Raw genomic sequence first — 25,261 nt, forward strand, 5'->3', positions numbered from 1 at the left:
GTACATGGCACCAAACTGAAAGAAAAGACGACTATGTAGTGGTATTCCGCAGATGTATGCGGGGCAGGTTGGATGTTTCTACAACATACACGACACAAAGGGACAGTCTTGTCTTCTGCATCGTTGTCATCCACTAATTGTATCGAAAAAATTTAAGTCTAGATCATTTTCGAACTTCACTATTATCAACTTCATATTTTAAATATTTTCTAAAAAAATGTCCAGTGTTGAAAATACAACCTTAAAAGAAATAAGGGGGGATCCATCGTCTTTCAGTCTGGAGGTGGTGTGTGCGTGTTCGGGTGTCACCTCAAAATTCCGTTTATAATGGACGTGTTTACCATATAGGCTGTAAAACACGTTGTTTACGCTTACATCCGAATAACGGAAATCCTTGATTATAAGGGTAGTAGGATACACTGAGTGAATAGGAATAGGTTACATACGCACAGCCAGTACATTAGAAATATCTTCAGTCGAACCTCGTTAACTCGAACATTTTTATCTCGACATATGTGTCCCGTTTCACAACGCGATCGCAGCCTTACGATTAACGTGACTCGTATACTTTAACAAAGACTGACAGCATGAACAACGTCTCGGATCCGTGAAGTATCTGGTTGTATCGGTGTACGGATAACTCGATATTTTATATAGTCTCAAGGACTTGGGGTTAATAAGGTATCACTGTATTTCCTATAGGCCAAGATAACTTTACCGTAAAAAAAACAAAAAAAAACATGAATTATACTACTGACTTGAAGACATCTATAAGTCGTGTCAGCAGGGTTAGTGAAGTGTGTCAGCAGTCGTTTAATGATTGGTTGGTTGGTTGTTTTACGCCGCACTCAGCAATATTCCAGCTACATGACGGCGCTCTGTAAAATAATCGAGTCTGGACCAGACAATCCAGTGATTGACATCATGAGCATCGATCCACGCAATTGGGACCGATGACATGCATCAACCAAGTCAGCGAGCCTGACCACCCGATCCCGTTAGTCGCCTTTTACGGCAAGCATACTAGGTTGCTGAAGACCTACTCTACCCCGGATCTTCTCGGGTCTGTCGTTTTATGAAGTATGTACGGTATACGGAAACGCATGGGTGGAAGCAGCTGTTATTAAGTGACCTATTTTGTGAGACACCCATTTAGCCTGAGAGTTTAGTGTTTCCCATTTAGCTAAGTATGCACAATGACATAAAGCATTACTGTTCCATAATAACAAGCACGCACTGACCCATTCCGAACGAATTCGAAATGAAATCGACGGGTCGCCATGACAACGAATTTGCTGTCCAACAACGCCAAGGCGACGTTAGAATGAAGTCTGCCCCATGACATAAGTTGGGGTCCCGTCAGGGGTGTCGTGAGGATCGTATCTACAGATGACGAGGGTGAAGACTCCACACATAAAGAACAGCAGGCCCCCAAGAGCTGGGAGAGACGGAGCCCACATCATCTCGGTTCTCGTGACGGTGGCGATGAAGACGAGGACGCCGACAACAGCCATTAATCCTAAAAACACAACTTTTTTAATTTCAATTTGAAGATACCCTTGAATATAGCATTTAATGACAAGAAACTAACTACACAAATGAATACTGATAATAATAATAATCATCATCACCATAACAATATCAACAATAATAATAATATTTAATAATGAAATATAGGAGTTTTATCATACAAACTAAGATCGCGATATAACATACACATAGAGAAGGCGGAATAAATGTGATTCAGTTAAAGAAAACAGGCTTAAATAGGCGGTATGGTTCACTGGTTCAGTGTTTGAGATTGCTGGCAACAATCCACGCCTTTAGTTCCTACTTTCTGGTAAAGTTCATTATCCAGCCTTACATATTCACTCTTCGAAAAAAGTAACGCACAGGTAGATTTTAGTAAATTTATTGTACCTAATAAAGTCGATATATTTAATTCAATATCATTGATACAAATATGAGCTATATAGTCACATGTTGTCGATGTACAAAGGCATTGAAAACTGTTCATTGTCATATCACATAAGGCCACAAGGTGGCGCTGAACTCAGTATCTCGTGAGACCGCCCCGCACAGCAGTCACGTCTCTGCCTCCCCTCGGCACTGACTGGATAAGTGTACGAATTCTGTCCTGCGGAATTCTGCGCTATTAACGCCTGTAACGCGTTGTCCAGTTGCGGCAGTGTCTGCGGCGCGTACACGGAGAAGGCTCACCTTCATTTTACCCTTGTTGATTTCCAACCTCCATCATGAACACCATCGTGGCTCTCCAACATTCTCTGATGTGACACTTTCGTCTGGAGCTATGCAAATAGTGGTCAGCCTGGAGTAGCAGTGACAATATTACATCACTTATATCTGTGCCACATCCTAGCTGCTTAAACACCTTCCGCCAGGTGTTTCACATACATGGCGAACAGAGTTGGCGATAACTTGCAGTCTTGTTTCACACCATCGTTTACTGTAAACGTACTCGTTCTAAGTTATTTAATCGCACTGAATTCGTGACGTGACTCCTCTTTTAACAATATCACGGCGGGTTAACCAGAAATGGGCTTCACACGTTCTGTCCATGCTGGGAATCGAACCGGGTCTTCGCCGTGATGAGCGAACGCTTTAACCACTCGGCTACCCCTCCGTCCCTGATAATATTTTGACTCCAATTCATAACAGTCCTGCTACTGTTATACCATAAACAATTTATATTTACAGTGTCAAATGCTATACTGTCTGACTATGTCCGTCTCACTATTGTGTGTTCCAATTCAATTAATATGCATCGCCAGCAGGTCTACTACTTTTTCGTACAATGTAGGCCTATCCTGAGGCCTAGACGCTGTGATGTAGGTTTCAGCAACGCACATTAAGAAACATGAGTGAGCTGCACATTGTGAATGCAGGAGTTAAAGCGCATGATACTCGATAACTCCTACAGCTGGAGTATAACACATGGAGTGTTTGTGTACTCACCCTGAACAATGACGTCGCTGAATCTGTCAACAATATGAATTCAACAGAACGCACAGCACGAAGCCGCATGTTATACACACAATGTATTCACACTGTGTCAGGTTGACTCTAGATTGCTATTTATAGAAATTATCAACGGGGTACTTTCTATGATATATCCTATTTAAGTTCGTTCGTTCGTATATTGTTTAACACCGCTCTCCGCAATATTCCAGCTATATGACGGGGGTCGCCGTCTCTTCGATGTCGTCATCTCTCATATTGTGAATCCATTGCCGCTCGTCCCTCAATGCGGCCTCTAGCTGTAGACGGTCCCGTGGTCCTGTGGTGAATGACGATCCAGATGATCTCACAAGTGTTCAGTGGGTTTATATGTCAGGAGAGCCAGCTGCCCATGGAAGAATGGCGATGTTGTGCGCGACCAAGAACTCTTGGACGACTCTTGCAGTGTGCGACCTAGCGTTGATGTGCTGCAGGGTTGTTCCTTGTTGTTGGCGAAGGAATGTTAACGTCCCGGGATTACGAGAGCCATCCCTGTAAATCTGGCAGTTGAGGTTGCCACGGATGATGAAAAACTTCTCCCCAGATTATCACACCACCGCCACCATATGGATCGCCACCCCTACCCACAGGCCCACAGGCCCACACATCCACATCCACACCCACACCCACACCCACACCCACTTGGGACGATCAACCCGAACACGACAACCATTATGGAATAAACAGAATCTGATTTCGCCATTAAGAAGCACTCTCTGCCTGTCATGGGTCAAGGCCATTCCACAGAAGGGACGGCGGGCTCCAATACCTGCGGAGAAGATTGATGCGGCGTCTTGCGCAAGTTCCGGTCATCCTAATAAATATATATCACGATTTATTGTTATTATTTTGAAAACCATGAACCAATATGATTGTTTGATAACCGCTAGTTTTGATTAAGTACTGTCCTGTATTGGACATCCCATCTGGGAGTGCTATTCTCAGTTTGATTTCATATTCGCGTCATATGACATTGCAGGACCCGTGAAGAGCCGGGGTAGAATAGGTCTTCAGCAACCCATGCTTGCCGTAAAAGGCCACTGTGCCTGTCGTAAGAGGCGGCTAACGGGATCGGGTGGTCAGTCTCACTGACTTGGTTGATGTATGTCATCGATCCCAATTGCGTGGCTCGATGCTCATGAATTCGATTACTGGATTGTGTGGTCCAGACTCGTTTATTTACAGACCGCCGTCATATAGCTGGAATATTGCTGAGTGCGGCGTTAAACAACAAACCACAACTATGACATTGTAGACAATTAAGCATTGAAGACTATTTACTAAGTCCCTCAACTCAGCTATTTATATCATCTATAAGATTTAGAACAAGTAATCAAAGAGATTAGGAAGTGAGTGAGTGAGTTGGGTTTAACGCTGCTTTTAACATTATTCCAGTTATATCACGGCGTGTCAGCTTAATGTGGGAGGAAAGCCCGAAGTGATGCAGGTCTCAGACGTTTACCACTTCGGCGAAACCCACGAGCACGGGTATGGTGCTGACAAACCTAGAATCATAATCGGGGTGTACCGGGATTCGAACCCACAATCATAGGTTTCTGGCGTGTCCATGGGACGCAACTCTGCACAGCGAATCGCGACGCCTTAGACGACAGGGCCACCCGTGCCCCCACCAATACATTGAAAAGGGTAGATGGATTAGATATATCCATGTTATGTACCTGATGTTAATGAGTTAAATGAAATCATTAACTTTGAAACGGTGAAGTGGGTTAAACGTAGCTTTAAAAAATATTGCACTTATATAACGACGTGCCTGCACCATCCGGGGTAGAGTAGGTCTTCAGCAACCCATGCTTGCCGTAAAAGGCGACTATGCTTGTCGTAAAAGGCGGCTAACGGGATCGGGTGGTCATGCTCGCTGACGTGGTTGAAGCATGTCATCGATCCAAATTGCGTGGCTCGATGCTCATGATATCGATTATTTACAGACCGCCGTCAGATAGCTGGAATATTGCTGAGTGCGGCGTAAAACAACAAATGTGTAAGATACATTTAGTTTCACATCTGTGTTTTTGCATAATCAGGAAAGGAGTTAGAGCAAAGGAATATATATTTGCTGGGCCATGCACTAAACATTTTCTCCCATGAGAAATGGGAGAAATATTTTAATTATAGTTTTAATTGTCATGGATATGGTCTGATAGAGCCTCAAAACCCGAATTATAGTACATCAAAGTTCAGACTCTAAATCGGCCATATCCGTCACAACCCAAGCCACAGCATCCAGAGTGACAAAGTAAAACCCTTACCGCCAACCTCAAAGACTTCAAGATCAGAAAACTACAAGAAGCCATCAACATCAAAAGATTCCAACCATCGTTCAACCGTGACCAAGACTACAACATACCACCGGCGGACCACCAACTCATCAAAGACCACAATCAGTCTTAGTCCTCTTTTATACATTTGCAAAACGAAAACATGCGTTTTGAGCAAATGAAAATATGCTCGCACATGGGCGAAATAATTTAAATTTTGAGTTTGGGAAACCTTTTTTTTTCTTTTTTTCTTCCTAAATATGTGCCCATGAAAACAGCATGATGAAAAGCGGAAATACCCTTGACCGAGACTGAACGCAGCATGGAGACTCTCTGGACAAATGGGTTTCTAGAATTAAAATGGGACGTGTTTGTTTAACGCCGCATTCAGCAATATTCATGTATATTGCTGTATTCATGTATATTGATGTATTCATGTATATTGATGTATTCATGTATTCAAGTATCAGTATTCATGATACTGATGAGCCCACCGGCCTATAGTGCATTGTCTGGGGCATGTTACAAATTCATAATGTTCATAGTTTCATAGCATGAACATTGATAAATTTCTCATAGTTTCTGTACAATCACAAGTCATTAATTTACAAAATTTGTTACCGTTTGGGTTATGGTGGACATAGTTATTTAGATATTTTGCACTTGAATAATTTTACACTGGATAATTCATCTTCAATACAATCAGTTTTACAAATCCTACAAAGTCTATGCAATACCTTCAGATCTGCCTGTTTCAATAAATAGATCATGTGAGCGACAACGAAATCGAGAAAGAGTTGTTCTAAACTTAAGAAAATTTACACTTCTAAGATAAGGTTCTAGTATAATAGTAGTCTTAAATGTAGTCACTGTGTAATGATTTGCTTTTCTAGAACTGGACTTATCTGTGTCAAACGGGTGAAGAAATGCCGTGGCATATGTTGCTGTAACCAAATATAACCATATCCACATTCGTATAACATATTTTTAAGTTTTGATGCCCAATTTTGTTTCCCATGGCTGTTGTAGAAAAGCATCATATTATAACATTGTCTAGTGTATCTTGAAGCTAACATATTTAATAACTTGGCCCAGTATTTAATAACCTTTAAATAACTATTGACATACATGGGAAACCTTCCGCAATCACCATATACCCTTGCGTTTTCTGTGCTAGATTTTACAGCCAAGAACTTTTTACATGCATATAAATGTAGCATATCGTTTGTTTGTTTGTTGTTTACCGCCGCACTCGGCAATATTACAGCTATATGACGGCGGTCTGCAAATAATCGAATCTGAACCCGACAATCCAGTCATTGACATCACGAGCATCGATCCACGCAATTGGGTTACGATGACATGCATCAACCAATTCACGATCCCGTTAGTCGCCTTTAACAACAAGAATAGTCGCCTCTTACGACAAGCATGGGTTGATGACGACCTATTCTAACCCGGATCTTGATGGGTACACACATCCAATGATTTGGTTGGTTGGTTTGTTTGTTGTTTTACGCCGCACTCAGCAATATTTCAGCTTTATGGCGGCTGTCTGTAAATAATCGATTCTGGACCAGACAATCAAATGATTGATATCATGAGCAACGTAATTGGGATCAATGACATGCTCCAACCAAGTCAGCGAGCATGACCACCCGATCCCGTTAGTTGCCTCTTACGACAAGCAAAGTCGCCTTTTACGGCAAGCGTGGGTTGCTGAAGACCTAATCTACCCCGGATTCTGACGAGTATGTACAGCCGATGAGATATTACTCATAATTATTTGCATATTATGCTTATACTTAGTAATGTAAAGTTGTGGTTAAGAATACACTTAGTTACTTTTACCTGCAAGCAGAGACGTCGCGAAGAACAGTCCTTGTGTAACGTGACGACTGGTCGACGTTTTACGTCGCATCGTTATCATCAGCACGCCAAACACAAGGGAGAAAACTCCAGCTATCACGGCCAATGTTTCAAATGCACGTACAACATCCCATCGGTCGACTTCCGGTGTGCGATCAGCTGAATTTACAAAACATAAACGAACGTTAACAAAACAACAGGCAACTTTTACAGGACCTGTATTAACATTCAACATACGACAAATCAGTCATTCATAGTTGTGTTGTCACCAATGCCACGACACAATGTAATATATCAGCTTGCACGACGATAATTCGACAAGTTATTGCCCAGTTTGTCGCCCTACCGTGTGCATGACGAAACAAGCGTGTCAATACGATATGTTTCACGATATTATTCATACAAGTAGTGACAATTCCCGGAAGATATACCATACATACAAATAGTAGCACTACACGGGTGCCGGTATCATACATATCGTGATACTTACAAGTAGTGACAATTCCTGGAATATATACCATACATACAAATAGTAGCACTACACGGGTGCCGGTATCATACATATCGTGATACTTACAAGTAGTGACAATTCCCGGAAGATATACCATACATACAAATAGTGGCACTACACGGGTGCCGGTATCATACATATCGTGATACTTACAAGTAGTGACAATTCCCGGAAGATATACCATACATACAAATAGTGGCACTACACGGGTGCCGGTATCATACATATCGTGATACATACAAGTAGTGACAATTCCTGGAATATAAACCATACATACAAATAGTAGCACTACACGGGTGCCGGTATCAAACATATCGTGATACTTACAAGTAGTGACAATTCCTGGAATATAAACCATACATACAAATAGTAGCACTACACGGGTGCCGGTATCAAACATATCGTGATACTTACAAGTAGTGACGATACAGACGATACACGGGTGTCGATACGATTCATATCACGATAAATGGAAGTATTGACGATACACGGGTGTCGTTACGATACATATCACGATAAATGGAAGAATTGACGATACACGGGTGTCGATGCGATACATATCACGATAAATGGAAGTATTGACGATACACGGGTGTCGATGCGATACATATCACGATAAATGGAAGTATTGACGATACACGGGTGTCGATACGATACATTTAAGAATTGACCTTCACTTTGTGTGAGTTCATTGGAGTATGAACCTTCATAGAGTGAGGGCCAAACTGTATGAACGTCGGAGCTTGCGACGACGTTCATACAGTTTGGCCCTCACTCTATGAAGGTTCATACTCCAATGAACTCACACAAAGTGAAAGTCAATTCTTATAATTTTTTCATCACAATTTCTTACCTCAAAGGATGAAGGCCAAGATCTAAACAAACATTTACATTTACATACGTGTGACTTCATGTTTACACTGACAGCCATACAACAACCAGCTATATCGCGGAGCAAAATAGTTCCTGAAAAAGAGAGGTGACATGGGCGTATGGATGCACAACTTGCACTTCAGAAACATCTTAAGCAGCACGTGTGTTCAAATCATATCCTCATTTGATGAGAAAGGTCTGTAAAGAACTACCTCAGTAAGTCAGTCACAATGACAGCGCGTCGTAATACATTTACATCAACTACAAGACGTCAAAATGGCCGACACGATAAACGTGACGTGAGCGATTTTCGAAGTTGTTAATGAACGTGCGGCGGCTACATGTGTACGTCATCATTGATCAACTGGCCGATCATTGAAAGGTGAATAAAGATGCGTCAAACAGACACTAAGGTAAATTCATAGATTGCTGGAGACGGTCAATGTCAGCCTTGGCACGGATCGAGTCGACACTACGATAGTTTAGATGTGCATTTCATCGTTTGTTCATTAGGATAGGCCGCAGCGAGGATATTCGTGAACAATCATGCAGTCACGCTCTCTGACATTTCTCAATGTATACTGAAACGCTGAGACCAAGAATAAAGGTTCTAAATGATCAGAAAGAACGCTTATGTGTGGTTTCGTGCTAGGGAATTCCCAGGGGTTTCCCCAGGAATGTGGAAGTAGTCCGTCAGTGTTTACGTCATTTAAAGAACACGGTCTCGTGAAAAACGTATGAACGTCAAATTGTGTCGTTCATACACTTATGAACGTCAATTTCATGGTCATATGACCGACCTCTCGTCCAATGGAAAAGCCGTATATCGTGTAAACTTCAAATTGAAAAATTATATCACGATAAATGGAAGAATTGACGATACACGGGTGTCGATGCGATACATATCACGATAAATGGAAGTATTGACGATACACGGGTGTCGATACGATACATATCACGATATCACGATAAATGGAAGAATTGACGATACACGGGTGTCGATGCGAAACATATCACGATAAATGGAAGTATTGACGATACACGGGTGTCGATGCGATACATATCACGATAAATGGAAGTACTGACGATACACGGGTGTCGATGCGATACGTATCACGATAAATGGAAGTATTGACGATACACGGGTGTCGATGCGATACGTATCACGATAAATGGAAGTACTGACGATACACGGGTGTCGTTGCGATACGTATCACGATAAATGGAGGAATTGACGATACACGGGTGTCGATGCGATACGTATCGCGATAAATGGAAGTACTGACGATACACAGGTTAATATCACGATACGTACAAGTGATGACGATACACGGTCGAAGATACAAGAAATATAACGATACATACAAATATTGACGATACACGGATGGCGAAACGTTTTGGTTTGGTTTGTTGTTTAACGCCGCACTCATCAGTATTCCAGCTATATGACGGCGGTCTGTAAATAATAGTCTGGACCACACAATCCGGTGATTGATATCATGAGCATCAATCCACGCAATTGGGATCGATGACATGCATCAACCAAGTCAGCGAGCCTGACCACCCAATCCCGTCTTACAATAAGCATAGTCGCCTTTTACGGCAAGCATGGGTTGCTGAAGACCTATTCTACCCCGGAATCTTCACGGGTCAAAAAGAATGTAATGAATTCTCCATACTCAGTTTTGTCCATTTCGATGCTAACGAAGAGGATATCTCAGATGTCAGGTATCAGCACGTCATTGGACTAAAGCACGCCAAGTTGAGAAAGACTATACAGGTCAATACACATATGTGTCACACAGAAGCATTTAAAACCTAGATATCCCAGGTTCAAAGCTTTCTGATGTCCCCTCGTGGCCACGGTATTCCTGATAAGTCCTCTTATATCCGGTTTATTATTTCTCCTTTCAATTCCCTCGTTCATAAGTGTGATTTGATTGGACGGTTATTTTTAGCATCGTGTCACTCGAATCCCCTGGATAACAGAGAACACTCCTCATCTGTTTATAGTTTAATATCAGCTGTTCAAAGTGTCACTGGTGTGGACTACAGATACTCTTTAGATTTTTTTTTGCAATATGCAGTTTGATTTAGAGCGCACTGCTCCGATTGGTTCCAAATTTCTTTGAAAATATATCAACCAATCTCTTTATTTATCACGAACATCCAAATATGCATAATTATTTTTTCATAGAAAATGACGTTTGAATAAGGCTTCCAGATCAATTTCATTATAACCATCTCTCTTACTCCGATCCGGAGGCGGTCGGGTAGCCTAGTGGTTACAGCGTTCGCTCGTCACGCTGAAGACCCGGGTTCGATTCCCGACATGGGTACAATGCGTGAAGCCCATTTCTGGTGTCCCCCGCCGTGATATTGCTGGAATATTGCTAAAAGCGGCGTAAAACCATACTCACTCACTCACTCCGATACGATCCCTTCTTTATGAAGACAACACGTGAGGCATTTCAATATACTGAAAGTTGATTTTTCAAAGCAACTACATTATACAATTTACATGACAACGGGACTTACCGTGATTAATATACCACAGATTCTGACAATCCTGCGGGGTACATATCCTCACGAACCACAGGCCATTGTAGACACCTAAAGTGTCGTTACCAATCCAGTACGGCACGAAGAAGCCAGTGACCAACAAAGCATAGGCCACAAACGATCCTATCACGAAAACTGGAAACGATTTGGATTCAATCTGGGGCTTATCCATTTCGACGTCTCCCCGTTGACCTTGACCTTTTTCTTAAGCACGTTGCAATTATTGTCAGCAAATTTGCACCAGAATCCTCTCTCGTCGATTGTTTAGTAACGGCAAATGGAAGCAGTAGTAGTTGTGTACACTTGTAAAGTGCAATGTTATTGACACAGAAATAAACACTGTTATAACGTCGAGCTTGAAAACTGTTCGACGATTCTCTCCAGATTGAGCAACAAATATAGCAATCCCAGCGTCCAAGACCAACACTAATCCAAAAGAATCACACAAATCCCTCACATAAACGGTAATGGAGTCACACAAGTCAAATATGTGAAGCCAGTTGAGCCAGATTTCAACACTTATGTTAATCTGTGCCGAGGGCGTATCCCGATCTGAAACTTTGTATGCCCATTAGGTGAAATCATCCTTATCGGGAACGACCACATCAACAGTAACGACGTCCATGTAACAACATGTTTGCAATAAATACTTCACAAAGCTTGTCGCGGGATAGTGATGGCAACTGTTGCTGTCCTTCAGATTGTGCACGTCGTTGTCTTCGGGAAGAATCTGACGACCCCGTTAAAATAACTCAGCCGTGTCATTCTTCTCTTAAGAGAAAAGAGGTGAATATTTGTGTGACGTTTAGCTGCAGGTAAGGTTTGTCGCCATGTGCCGCATGGGCGTCCGCGTCTGTCTGGTAGACAGATTGTGAGATGGTCGCGTCAGTCTGACTCGTTATGTCCTCAAGAGGGATAATTTTGCATGTTTGACGTTGTCTAACGCCACGCTCAGCAATATTACAGCCACATGACGGCGGCCTGTAAACATACGAGTCTGGACCAGACAATCCAGTGATTGACATCATGAGCAATAATTCACGCTGTTTGGGTACGATGACACGCAACCAAGCGTCTGGGCCTACCCACTTCATCCATTAAGTCGTCTCATTGTTGGGGTCAATAAAAGATATGGTTTTGTAAATTTTTGAATTTTAGCTCACTCACTCACCATGCATGTGCTATGTTGTTTGTTTGTTGTTTAAACGCTCACTCACCAATATTCCAGCTATATGACGGCTGTCTGTAAATAATCGAGTCTGAACCAGACAATCCATTGATTGATATCAAGAGCATAGATCTACGCAAATGGGATACGATGACATGCCTAACCTCAGTCAGCGAGCCTGACCCGATCCCCTTAGTCGCCACTTACGATAAGCATAGTCGCCTGTAACGGCAAACATTGGTTACTGATATCTCATTTAAGAAATGAACGACTCGTGGTCGTTGTTTATCGTAAAATAAAACTCTGCAGGGAGAATAAACCACATAGTTGTTTTTTTGTACGAAAAACGATTCCCACTCGTCTTTACAGTCTAATTCTTAAATAACATTGGTTGGTTGGTTGGAGTGTTGTTTTACGCCGCACATGTTGAATGTTAATACAGGTCCTGTAAAAGTTGCCTGTTGTTTTGTATAACGTTCGTTTATGTTTTGTAAATTCAGCTGATCGCACACCGGAAGTCGAGCGATGGGGTGTTGTACGTGCATTTGAAACGTTGGTCGTGATAGCTGGAGTTTTCTCCCTTGTGTTTGGCGTGCTGATGATAACGATGCGACATAAAACGTCGACCAGTCATCACGTTACACAAGGACTGTTCTTCGCGACGTCTCTGCTTGCAGGTAAAAGTAACTAAATCTATACTTAACCACAACTTGACATTACCAAGTACATGTTGGATGGTTGGTTGGTTGTTTTACGCCGCCCTCAGCTATATGACGGCGGTCTGTAAATAATACGAGTCTGGACCAGACGATCCAGTGATTGATGTCACGAGCATCGATCCACGCAATTGGGATCGATGACATGCATCAACCAAGTCAGCGAGCCTGACAACCAGATCCCGTTAGTCGCCTTTTACGACGAGCATAGTCACCTTTTACGGCAAGCATGGGTTGCTGAAGACCTATTCAATATATAGCTGGAATAGTGCTGAGTGCGGCGTTAAACAACCAACCAACCCAACAGCCTGGACTGTACCATGATTGTGGATCCAATCCCAACTATAACCAACACAGGGCAGCTATCAATAGCATCATACTCGGCCAATGCACGATTTCCAAGAAATCAAATGCAGCAACACGGAAAATGTCCCAAGCTGATGGAGCATTGCCATTTACTCATTAGTGCAGGAGACCCGTGAAGATCCGGGGTAGAATAGGTCTTCAGCAACCCCTGCTTGCCGTTAAAGGCCACTATGCTTGTCGTAAGAGGCGACTAACGGGATCGGGTGGCTCAGTATTAAGTATACCTGAAAAATCTGTAAAAGAAAACTTCAGGACCACGATTATTTTTCATAGATAACAAATGCATGTCATGAATAAACTCAGGGCTCAAAAGTAAAATAAATGCATTAGCGAATAATCATGAATTAACGGTAAATCAGAGCGTCTCGTTTTATCCAACAAGCTGCTTGAATCTCGTCCGGCGATGACACATGTTAGTGTCTGTGTGTCACGGCAGGGAGACAGCTGTACATCACAGGCCGTGTTCACGGTGCCCTCCCTGTTAAGGCTGTAACCCTTGCCCACCTGAACGAAGCTTTTCAAACTGGGGAAAACAACTCAGGGACCGACGATTTTAAAATGCTTTTAAAAAAGCTATTTACTTGTAATTCTTCTTTTCGTGGTGAAGAACAAAACTAGTTTTCTTAATTCGTAACAGAGCGTGATTTGCTTCTAAAAAACATCTTTCATTCATCAATCCCTTTCAACACAAATTAATCTGCCCATTTCCTTCTCTGCAGAAGAGAGCAACAGTGTCTTTTCTGTTTAACATTTGTTTCTGAAACATCCCTGACCCTACAAGAACATAACATGAAGTGGTCAGGCTTGCTGACTTGGTTGATGCATGTAATCGTATCCAAATTGCGTGGCGCGATCAGCATGTCAATCACTGGATTGTCGCCGTCATATAGCTGGAATATTGCCGAGTGCGGCGTTAAACAGCAAACAAACAATTAATATATTGTATATGTTGGTCTCTAATGATTCAGCTACAGTTGTGATGCGCCACAACAACAAACAAACAAACAAACATTTGTGCAAGAAATTGAGAATGTAACATGGTAAATGTTTGTAGTTAGTAAAAGTGCCGACAATGTTGTTAATTGTTCCACTTAAACTACACAGATAATAAATGTACTTAATAGCTAGTAATTTATCATCCATCATGCCTAGAGCATTTACGTCAGCAGCACATATATTTCAGTTAGTATCCTAACAAAGATAACTGGGAAAAGTCATGAAATCATCATATAAACACTTCGGACAATGCCATGTCCAGACTCGATTGTTTACAAACCGCCGTCATTTAGCTGGGCTATTGCTGAGTGCGGCGTTAAACAACATATCAACCAACCCAATTGTACGGAAGCCTTTTAGGGACATGTGTTTTTATATATAAAAAAATCGATACTATATGTATCTTTAAATTTCAAAATACTAAGTTGAAATTTCAAGAAACAGAAGTTGGAATCTGAAAATATGTTGAAATTTCAAGATACTATCAACCTCTGTATCTTAAAAATTTCAAGATGGTATCTTCAAATTTCAACTTAGGATAATGAAATTTCAAGTGTGGACCAGACAATCCAGTGATTGGGATCGATGCCAATCACTGGATTGTCTGGTCCGGACTCGATTATTTTACAGACCGCCGTCATATAGCTGGAATATTGCTGAGTGCGGCGTTAATCAAACAAACAGATAGTATCGAGAAAAATTAATTTAAAAAATGTCCCTAAAAGGCTTCCTACAATTGCGTGGAATCGATGTTTATGATGTCAATCACTTGATTGTCCGGTCCAGAGTCGATTTATTTGGGGGGGGGGAGTTAGGGGTACTTACAAAGGCGCCTGACTAGTGTTTGGCAGTTAGCTAACCAGACTCTCGGCATATTTACAACTTCAGTCGCCGGAGCTGGTCGCGAATATTCTGCTGCCTGGTATGCATATATATTGGCAAGGCCTTGTCCCAATGTTGCTTCGATCAGTAACTTGCCATTTTGTTCGTGGTGTGTCTGGCCATGCAGTTGCTTTCGCACACTCGAGAAGTGTGGACTGTTGAGTTGGTGCATCTAAGATATTCTTGGTTGGTTGGTTTGTTGTTTTACGCCGCACTCAGCAATATTCCAGCTATATGACGGCGGTAAGGGTCTTCTTGGACGGGTTCTGTGCCTCCCCCTGGGGCAAGTCCCATCTCCATTTTGGTTGGTTTGTATACCGGAGGGAGGCTGACTGGGCTGCGGAGTTGAAAGACGGATTTTCTTCTTGTCGTTCTGAATCCTAGTTTTTAAACCAGCCGTGAAGATCCGGGATAGAATAGGTCTTCAGCAACCCATGCTTGTCGTAAGAGGCGACTAACGGGATCGGGTGGTCAAGGCCCACTGACTTGCATTGTCATCGATTCCAAATTGCGTGGATCGATGCTCATGCATGGTATTAACGACTGGATTGTCTGGACCAGACTCGATTATTTACAAACGGCCGTCATATAGTTAGAATTGTTAAACAACAAACCAACAATAGTTTTGCTAACACTTGGGCATTGAATATTAGGGTCTCGAATCTGCTGTTTGAGTACAGCGACTCTATCTTTTAAGTCCATGCCGGTTTCACCTGTGTAGTCCTCGCTGCATCCCGAACATCTCCGAGCATACACCACATCTTTGCTGCGGCAGTTCATGTCGGCTTTCACACTGAAACTCTTGCTATTTGCAAAAAGGAAATTAGTACCTTCTCTTACACGTGCCGCATCTTACACATGGTACTCTCTCTGTACGAGAATAATTGGATGGACAAAGAATTTGCTTGAGATTTTTGGGTTGCCTGGTACTTTTTATAATTTTAAATTTATTCAGCCCTTGTTTCATATTATCACTTTGCTGTAGAATTGGAAGCTTGTCCTTTGACTGGCATGATAATACAGTTATTAGGAGGATTGAAAGTGGATACAAACGGAATAATTTTTATTCATTAGGTTTAGAGAGTATGTCTTGGAATTTTAACGACTTTTCTATGGCTTCATTTATGACGCGAAGCGGATATCCTAGCTACTTTAGATATCTCATCAATTCTTTCAATCTTGAGTCTAGTTTATCCGTTTCCAAAATGGTGCATGCTCTCCGCGCAAGTGTATAAGGAATGTTGGTTCATGTATGCTTGGCTTGACATGAACCGAATTATATGTATTGATGGGTGTCCGTTGTTTTGTAGTCGATATCGGTTTTCAGTTTAGTATCTTCCTTAACTACAAGGAATGGAACTTCCCTCTTGCTTAACTCCATGGTAAAACTGATGGAAGCATGGGGCGTATAATAATATTCAGAAAAGTGTATATGTACGGAAACCTTTTAGGGCCATTTGTTTTTTTAGTTCAAATTTCAAGATACTAACTTGAAATTTATTGATGTTATGTTGAAATTTCAAGTTATTATCATGAAACTTAGCATCTTGAAATTTGAAGATAATCCGTTGAAATTACAAGATTTCTTCTTTTTTTTAAATGGCCCTGAAAGGCTTCCGTATATATCTTCACGCGTTTGAGAGCCAAACTAAAAAAAAAAATTGTCGAAGAATCCCTTCCAAGTTTCGCGCAAATGTTTTACATGGAATCTTGTACCTTCCTGTAAAGAATATCCTCTATATTAACCCATCACAAGCGTATGTTGGAGCGACGTATGTTGGTTCCCATGGCCGTTCTCCTTCTTTGATGACTGGATTTTCCGTTGAAACAGAAGCTTTTATTTTCAAAGACTAATTTTGAAGATTCAATGATGATGAAGCTATCCGGAAATTTAGTGTCGATAACCTCGGAATGTTTTCTCAGCAAAAATTGAACTGCCTCCAATCCCAGGTCATGGGGTATGTTGGTATATATAAACTCTTCACATCAAAGATGACTAGAGTCGCATCTTTAGGTACGGCATTGGGAAGGTGGGTAAGAAAGTCTACTTCATCGTTTCTCACAAACATGCTCTGTAAGTGGTTTTAAAATAATATCGACGAGAATACTAAAGCGCTGCGTCGGGCTGTTCCGTCCTCCGACAATTGGCCTGAATGTCAAATCAGGAGAGCTGGTTTTGGTTTGCTTTGCTTTGCTTTGTTGTTTTAACGCCGCACTCAGCAATATTCCAGCGGGTGGGCAGGTTCGCCGACTTGTTTGATGCATGTCATCAATCCCAATTGCGTGGGACCCGTGAAGATTCCGGGGTAGAATAGGTCTTCAGCAACCCATGCTTGCCGTAAAAGGCGACTATGGGGATCGGGTGGTCAGGCTCCCTGACTTGGTTGATACATGTCATCGATCCCCATTGCGTGGATCGATGCTCATGACATCAATCACTGGATTGTCTGGTCCAGACTCGATTATTTACAGACCGCCGTCATATAGCTGAGTGCGGCGTAAAACAAAACAACCAAAATCCACCTATATATGACGGCGATCTGTAAATAATCGATTCTGGACCAGACGATCCAGTGATTAATATTTTGAGCATCGATCCACGCAATTGGTTGGTTTGTTGTATAACGCCGCACTCAGCAATGTTCCAGCTATATGACGGCGGTCTGTAAATAATCGAGTCTGGACCAGACAATCCAGTGATTGTTATCATGAGCATCGATCCACGCAATTGGGATCGATGACATTCATCAACCAAGTCAGGGAGCCTGACCACTCGATCCCATTAGTCGCCTGCAGCTGATACAAAGTCCAATTCATATTAAGTGGTGCATCGCAACTGGATATGAACGAAAGAGAACAACTCATTATATGAATTGGTGCGTCACAACAGGAGCTGAAACAAAAGAGAACAACTCCTTATATGAAGTGGCTTTTCACAATCGGAGCTGTAACACAATTTGAGACTAACACATTATTTGAAATGTTTGTTTGTTTGTTCGTTCTTTAACGCCCCACACAGTAATATTCCAGCTATATGAGAGAAGTCTGTAAATAATCTGGAACAAACAAACCAGTGATTGACATCATGACCATCGATCCATGCAATTGGGATCGATGACATGCATCAACCAAGTCAGCGAGCCTAACCACTCCCGTTAGTCGCCTCTTACGACAAGCAGAACCTCTCATGACTTATTCTACCCCGGATCTTCACGGGTGTTATGAAGTGGTGAGTCACAACTGGAGCTGAAACAAAAGAAACCATCTCATTATATGAAGTGATGCATCACAACTGCAACTGAAACAAAAGAGACCATCTCATTATATGAAGAGGTGCATCACAACTGCAGCTGAAACAAAAGAGACCATCTATTTATATGAAGAGGTGCATCACAACTGCAGCTGAAACAAAAGAGACCATCTCATTATATGAAGTGGTGCATCACAACTGCAGCTGAAACAAAAGAGACCATCTCATTATATGAAGAGGTGCATCACAACTGCAGCTGAAACAAAAGAGACCATCTATTTATATGAAGTGGTGCATCACAACTGCAGCTGAAACAAAAGAAACCATCTCATTATATGAAGAGGTGCATCACAACTGCAGCTGAAACAAAAGAGACCATCTATTTATATGAAGAGGTGCATCACAACTGCAACCGAAACAAAAGAAACCATCTCATTATATGAAGTGGTGCATCACAACTGCAGCTGAAACAAAAGAGACCATCTCATTATATGAAGAGGTGCATCACAACTGCAGCTGAAACAAAAGAGACCATCTATTTATATGAAGTGGTGCATCACAACTGCAGCTGAAACAAAAGAAACCATCTCATTATATGAAGAGGTGCATCACAACTGCAGCTGAAACAAAAGAGACCATCTATTTATATGAAGAGGTGCATCACAACTGCAACCGAAACAAAAGAAACCATCTCATTATATGAAGTGGTGCATCACAACTGCAGCTGAAACAAAAGAGACCATCTCATTATATGAAGTGGTGCATCACAACTGCAGCTGAAACAAAAGAGACCATCTATTTATATGAAGAGGTGCATCACAACTGCAGCTGAAACAAAAGCTTCTCAAATTGATCTCAAACATTGAAAGACCAACTCATTAAAATATGTTTTGCACGTCCGAACTGGATCTTAAACATTAAAAGACTAAATCATCATTACTGGAGGTGGTACATTTCAATAAAGACTATAGAGGCTTGATTTTGTTTTCACAATGATCCTTTTGTATTGATAAGCAACTCGTTATAAACCTCTACAAAAGTTACTTGCTGGAACGGGTACACACCACAGAGGTCTATAACTCCAAATCTTTGCAGTGAATATTGTGCTTAATTAATGGTCAAACCGAGACAGGGTATCTCTTCATTGTAACCTGAAGCTGATAGCTTTTTAATATATGTCAGTATATGTGCTCTAGAGATCAGACTTCCAGACGACCTCAGCTGACACTACAACTGCCTTTCTATGGTAACTGGGGTATCATTGGGTGTGGACAGCACCCGCAACTCATTCTTACACTTCACCATGAATGCGGAAGGTTATACTTTCTCTACTACTCGGAACATTCGGACCAGCAAAATACACCCCTATATCTACTGACCACATTCTTCACAGAGAAAGTCCAGCATAGCATGGCTTTCTCAGAATGGAGCCCACATGACCACGGACAGTTGCAGTGTGTAACCCATGTCCAGGCACCTTGGTCGTCTAGGTATAACCTACAATTGTCGAAAGACATGCTTACATTCAGTCAAAGCCACCGAGTCTATAGACACTATGTGGAGTTAAAGTAGCACCGAGTTTACACCATAATATTAAAAAAATGATTCTGTCTGGAAAAAAATCTCTGCTTCGTCTAGGTGATGCATCTCAAATGGCGACAATCATACAAAAACAGTTCATATAAGTAGGAAGTGGCACGTCACAACTGGATCTGAAACATATGTGAACAACTCAATATATGAAGAGGTGCATCATAACTGCAGCTGAAACAAAAGAGACCATCTCTTTATATGAAGAGGTGCATCACAACTGCAACTGAAACAAAAGAGACCATCTCATTATATGAAGAGGTGCATCACAACTGCAGCTGAAACAAAAGAGACCATCTATTTATATGAAGAGGTGAATCACAACTGCAGCTGAAACAAAAGAAACCATCTCATTATATGAAGAGGTGCATCACAACTGGTGCTGAAACAAAAGAGACCATCTATTTATATGAAGAGGTGCATCACAACTGCAGCTGAAACAAAAGAGACCATCTATTTATATGATGTGGTGCATCACAGCTGCAGCTGAAACAAAAGAGACCATCTCATTATATGAAGAGGTGCATCACAGCTGCAGCTGAAACAAAAGAAACCATCTCATTATATGAAGTGGTGCATCACAACTGCAGCTGAAACAAAAGGGACCATTTCATCATATGAAGAGGTGCATCACAACTGCAGCTGAAACAAAAGAGACCATCTATTTATATGAAGTGGTGCATCACAACTGCAGCTGAAACAAAAGAAACCATCTCATTATATGAAGAGGTGCATCACAACTGCAGCTGAAACAAAAAAGAGACCATCTCATTATATGAAGTGGTGCATCACAACTGCAGCTGAAAAAAAAGAGACCATCTATTTATATGAAGTGGTGCATCACATCTGCAGCTGAAACAAAAGAAACCATCTCATTATATGAAGAGGTGCATCACAACTGCAGCTGAAACAAAAGAGACCATCTATTTATATGAAGAGGTGCATCACAACTGCAACCGAAACAAAAGAAACCATCTCATTATATGAAGTGGTGCATCACAACTGCAGCTGAAACAAAAGAGACCATCTATTTATATGAAGAGGTGCATCACAACTGCAGCTGAAACAAAAGCTTCTCAAATTGATCTCAAACATTGAAAGACCAACTCATTAAAATATGTTTTGCACGTCCGAACTGGATCTTAAACATTAAAAGACTAAATCATCATTACTGGAGGTGGTACATTTCAATAAAGACTATAGAGGCTTGATTTTGTTTTCACAATGATCCTTTTGTATTGATAAGCAACTCGTTATAAACCTCTACAAAAGTTACTTGCTGGAACGGGTACACACCACAGAGGTCTATAACTCCAAATCTTTGCACTGAATCTTGTGCTTAATTAATGGTCAAACCGAGAGAGGGTATCTCTTCATTGTAACCTGAAGCTGATAGCTTTTTAATATATATCAGTATATGTGTTCTAGAGATCAGACTTCCAGACGACCTCAGCTGACACTACAACTGCCTTTCTATGGTAACTGGGGTATCATTGGGTGTGGACAGCACCCGCAACTCATTCTTACACTTCACCATGAATGCGGAAGGTTATACTTTCTCTACTACTCGGAACATTCGGACCAGCAAAATACACCCCTATATCTACTGACCACATTCTTCACAGAGAAAGTCCAGCATAGCATGGCTTTCTCAGTATGGAGCCCACATGACCACGGACAGTTGCAGTGTGTAACCCATGTCCAGACACCTTGGTCGTCTAGGTATAACCTACATTTGTCGAAAGACATGCTTACATTCAGTCAAAGTCACCGTGACTGTAGAAACTATGTGGAGTTAAAGTAGCTCCGAGTTTACACCATAATATTCAAAATATGATTCTGTCTGGAGAAATAATTTGCTTCGTCTAAGTGATGCTTCTCAACTGGACATAAATCATAAAAAAACAGCTCATATTAGTAGGAAGTGGCGCGTCACAACTGGATCTGAAACATATGTGAACAACTCATTATATGAAGTGTTGCGTCACGACTGCAGCTTAAACATTTGAGACCAACTCATTATATGAAGTGGCACGTCACAACTGAAACTGAAACATTAGAGATACCTCATTATATGAAGTGGTGCTCACAACTGGATCTGAAACATAAGTACACGACTCATTATCTTAAGTGGCGCGTCACAACTGGAGCTGAAACAAAAGAGAACAACTCATTATATGATGTGGTGCATCTCAGCTAGATATGAAACATATAAGACCAACTAAATAAATGAAGTGGTGCATCACTAGTGCAGCTGAAACACTAGACACCAGCTCATTATAAGAAGTGATGCATTGCAACTGGAGATAAAGCATATGAGAACAACTCAATACATGAAGTGGTGCATCACTAGTGCAGCTGAAACACTAGACACCAGCTCATTATAAGAAGTGATGCATTGCAACTGGAGATAAAGCATATGAGAACAACTCAATACATGAAGTGGTGCATCACTAGTGCAGCTGAAACACTAGACACCAGCTCATTATAAGAAGTGATGCATTGCAACTGGAGATAAAGCATATGAGAACAACTCAATACATGAAGTGGTGCATCACTAGTGCAGCTGAAACACTAGACACCAGCTCATTATAAGAAGTGATGCATTGCAACTGGAGATAAAACATTTTAGAACAACTCAATACATGAAGTGGCGCATCACAGTTGGAGCTACAACACTAGATACCAGCTCATTATAAGAAGTGATGCATTGCAACTGGAGATAAAACATTTTAGAACAACTCAATACATGAAGTGGCGCATCACAGTTGGAGCTACAACACTAGATACCAGCTCATTATAAGAAGTGATGCATTGCAACTGGAGATAAAACATTTTAGAACAACTCAATACATGAAGTGGTGCATCACAGTTGGAGCTACAACACTAGATACCAACTCATTATATGAAGCGGTGCATCACAGTTGGAGCTACAACACTAGAGACCAACTCATTATATGAAGCGGTGCATCACAGTTGGAGCTACAACACTAGAGACCAACTCATTATATGAAGCGGTGCATCACAGTTGGAGCTACAACACTAGAGACCAACTCATTATATGAAGTGGTGCATCACAGTTGGAGCTACAACACTAGATACCAACTCATTATATGAAGCGGTGCATCACAGTTGGAGCTACAACACTAGATACCAACTCATTATATGAAGCGGTGCATCACAGTTGGAGCTACAACACTAGATACCAACTCATTATATGAAGTGGTGCATCACAGTTGGAGCTACAACACTAGATACCAACTCATTATATGAAGTGGTGCATCACAGTTGGAGCTACAACACTAGATACCAACTCATTATATGAAGTGGTGCATCACAGTTGGAGCTACAACACTAGAGACCAACTCATTATATGAAGTGGTGCATCACAGTTGGAGCTACAACACTAGAGACCAACTCATTATATGAAGTGGTGCATCACAGTTGGAGCTACAACACTAGATACCAACTCATTATATGAAGCGGCGCATCACAGTTGGAGCTACAACACTAGATACCAACTCATTATATGAAGCGGTGCATCACAGTTGGAGCTACAACACTAGATACCAACTCATTATATGAAGCGGTGCATCACAGTTGGAGCTACAACACTAGATACCAACTCATTATATGAAGCGGTGCATCACAGTTGGAGCTACAACACTAGATACCAACTCATTACTTGAAGTGGCTCTTCACAATCGGAGCTGTAACATTTGAGACTAACACATTATTTGAAATGTTTGTTTGTTTGTTGTTAACGCCACACTCAGCAATGTGACAGCAATCTGTAAATAATCGAGTCTGGAACAGACAAACCAGTTATGGACATCATGACCATCGATCAACGCAAATGACATAGTCTCCTTTTATGGCAAGTATGGGTTGCTGAAGACCTATTCTATCCCGCATCTTCACGGTAGTTATGAAGTGGTGAGTCACAACTGGAGCTGAAACATTAGGGTTTGGTGAAGCTAGGGTGCATAGTTAAAAAAATATAGGCCGTACAAAACACCCATCCTAAAACTTTAAGTTTCTTAATTTTTCCATGGAAATGGCAAAAATTAAAAAATTCAGAATCTTCAAACTAGCAAAAGGCACAGGTACTCATTGTGGTAAATGTGTGTAGCAAGCTTGATGAAGCTAGGATGCATAGTTAAGAAGATATGGACCGTACAAAACACCAAAACTAAAAGTTTAAGTTTCTAATGTTTCCATGATAAACGGCAAAAAATTAAAAATTCAGAATCTTCAAACTAGCAAAAGGCACAAGTACTCATTGTGGTTAATGTGTGTAGAAAGTTTGGTGAAGCTAGGGTACATAGTTAGAAAGATATAGGCCGTACAAAACACCCATCCTAAAACTTTAAGTTTCTTAATGTTTCCATGGAAACGGCAAAAATTATAAAGTTTAGAATCTTCAAACTAGCAAAAGGCACAAGTAATCATTGTGGTTAATGTGTGTAGCGAGTTTGGTGAAGCCTCGGGTGCATGGTAAACAAGTTATGGGCCGTACAAAAGCTCGGACGGAAGGACGGACAGACGGAACGCTATATACCCCCGATTTACTTCGTAAACGGGGGTATAACTAGAGACCAAATCATTATGTGAAGTGGCGCGTCACAACCGGAGCTGAAACATTAGATATCAACTCACTGTAAGAAGTAGCTTTTTGTTGTTGTTGTTGTTGTTGTTGTTGTTGTTTAACGCCGCACTCAGCAATATTCCAGCTATATGACGGCGGTCTGTAAATAATCGAGCCTGGATCAGACAATCCAGTGATTGACATGATGAGCATCGATCCGTGCAATTGGGATCGATGACATGCATCAACCAAGTCAGCGAGCCTGACCACTTCGTATGTGATGACCGCCTGAGAAAAAGAGTAATGTTTTTGAGCCAAGGTAAGATATTTCCAAACCTAATTGGAAGGTCTGCTCGCGTTCTTACCTGGAGGTGTATTGTTTCCTCTGCTGCCGCTTACCTGGCTGTCTGCTGACTGTCTTGGACGAAAGGAACTGCAGGTTCGGGCACCATGTCCTGTACACTCTAACCCTAACCCTAAGTGTTCTATTTACAGCAGACAGAACACATGGATGTAACACTTTTAGAACGCGTCCATGTGTTCTGAAAATAGTCTGAATGTTGATGTTCTCGACCCAGAACAGGCGTATTAAG

At 41.5% G+C, this 25,261-nt stretch overlaps 1 protein-coding gene across 1 annotated transcript; it reads right to left on the reverse strand.

Annotated features, from left to right (window-relative positions):
- Positions 1 to 261: 261 nt before the first annotated feature.
- LOC139448305 (uncharacterized) lies at positions 262 to 11,757 on the reverse strand. The gene is made up of 3 exons (XM_071229855.1): positions 11,089 to 11,757; positions 7,149 to 7,325; positions 262 to 1,519 (listed from the first exon to the last, which is right to left on the reverse strand). Exons 1-3 carry the CDS (start codon positions 11,282 to 11,284, stop codon positions 1,320 to 1,322), a joined length of 573 nt encoding a protein of 190 aa, XP_071085956.1. The 5' UTR covers positions 11,285 to 11,757; the 3' UTR covers positions 262 to 1,319.
- Positions 11,758 to 25,261: the final 13,504 nt, after the last annotated feature.

Source organism: Haliotis cracherodii, unplaced genomic scaffold (genome assembly GCF_022045235.1).
Source record: "Haliotis cracherodii isolate W230 unplaced genomic scaffold, xgHalCrac1.p SCAF_7, whole genome shotgun sequence".
Classification (NCBI taxonomy): Eukaryota; Metazoa; Mollusca; class Gastropoda; order Lepetellida; family Haliotidae; genus Haliotis; species Haliotis cracherodii.

Excerpts from the sequence above, each read along its gene's own strand:
- LOC139448305 (XM_071229855.1), bottom strand. The coding sequence starts at position 11,284 with ATGGATAAGCCCCAGATTGAATCCAAATCGTTTCCAGTTTTCGTGATA. Across the intron at positions 7,326-11,088 it reads TCTGTGGTATATTAATCACG|CTGATCGCACACCGGAAGTC; the intron begins GTAAGTCCCGTT and ends TTGTAAATTCAG. Across the intron at positions 1,520-7,148 it reads CGCGACGTCTCTGCTTGCAG|GATTAATGGCTGTTGTCGGC; the intron begins GTAAAAGTAACT and ends TTGTGTTTTTAG.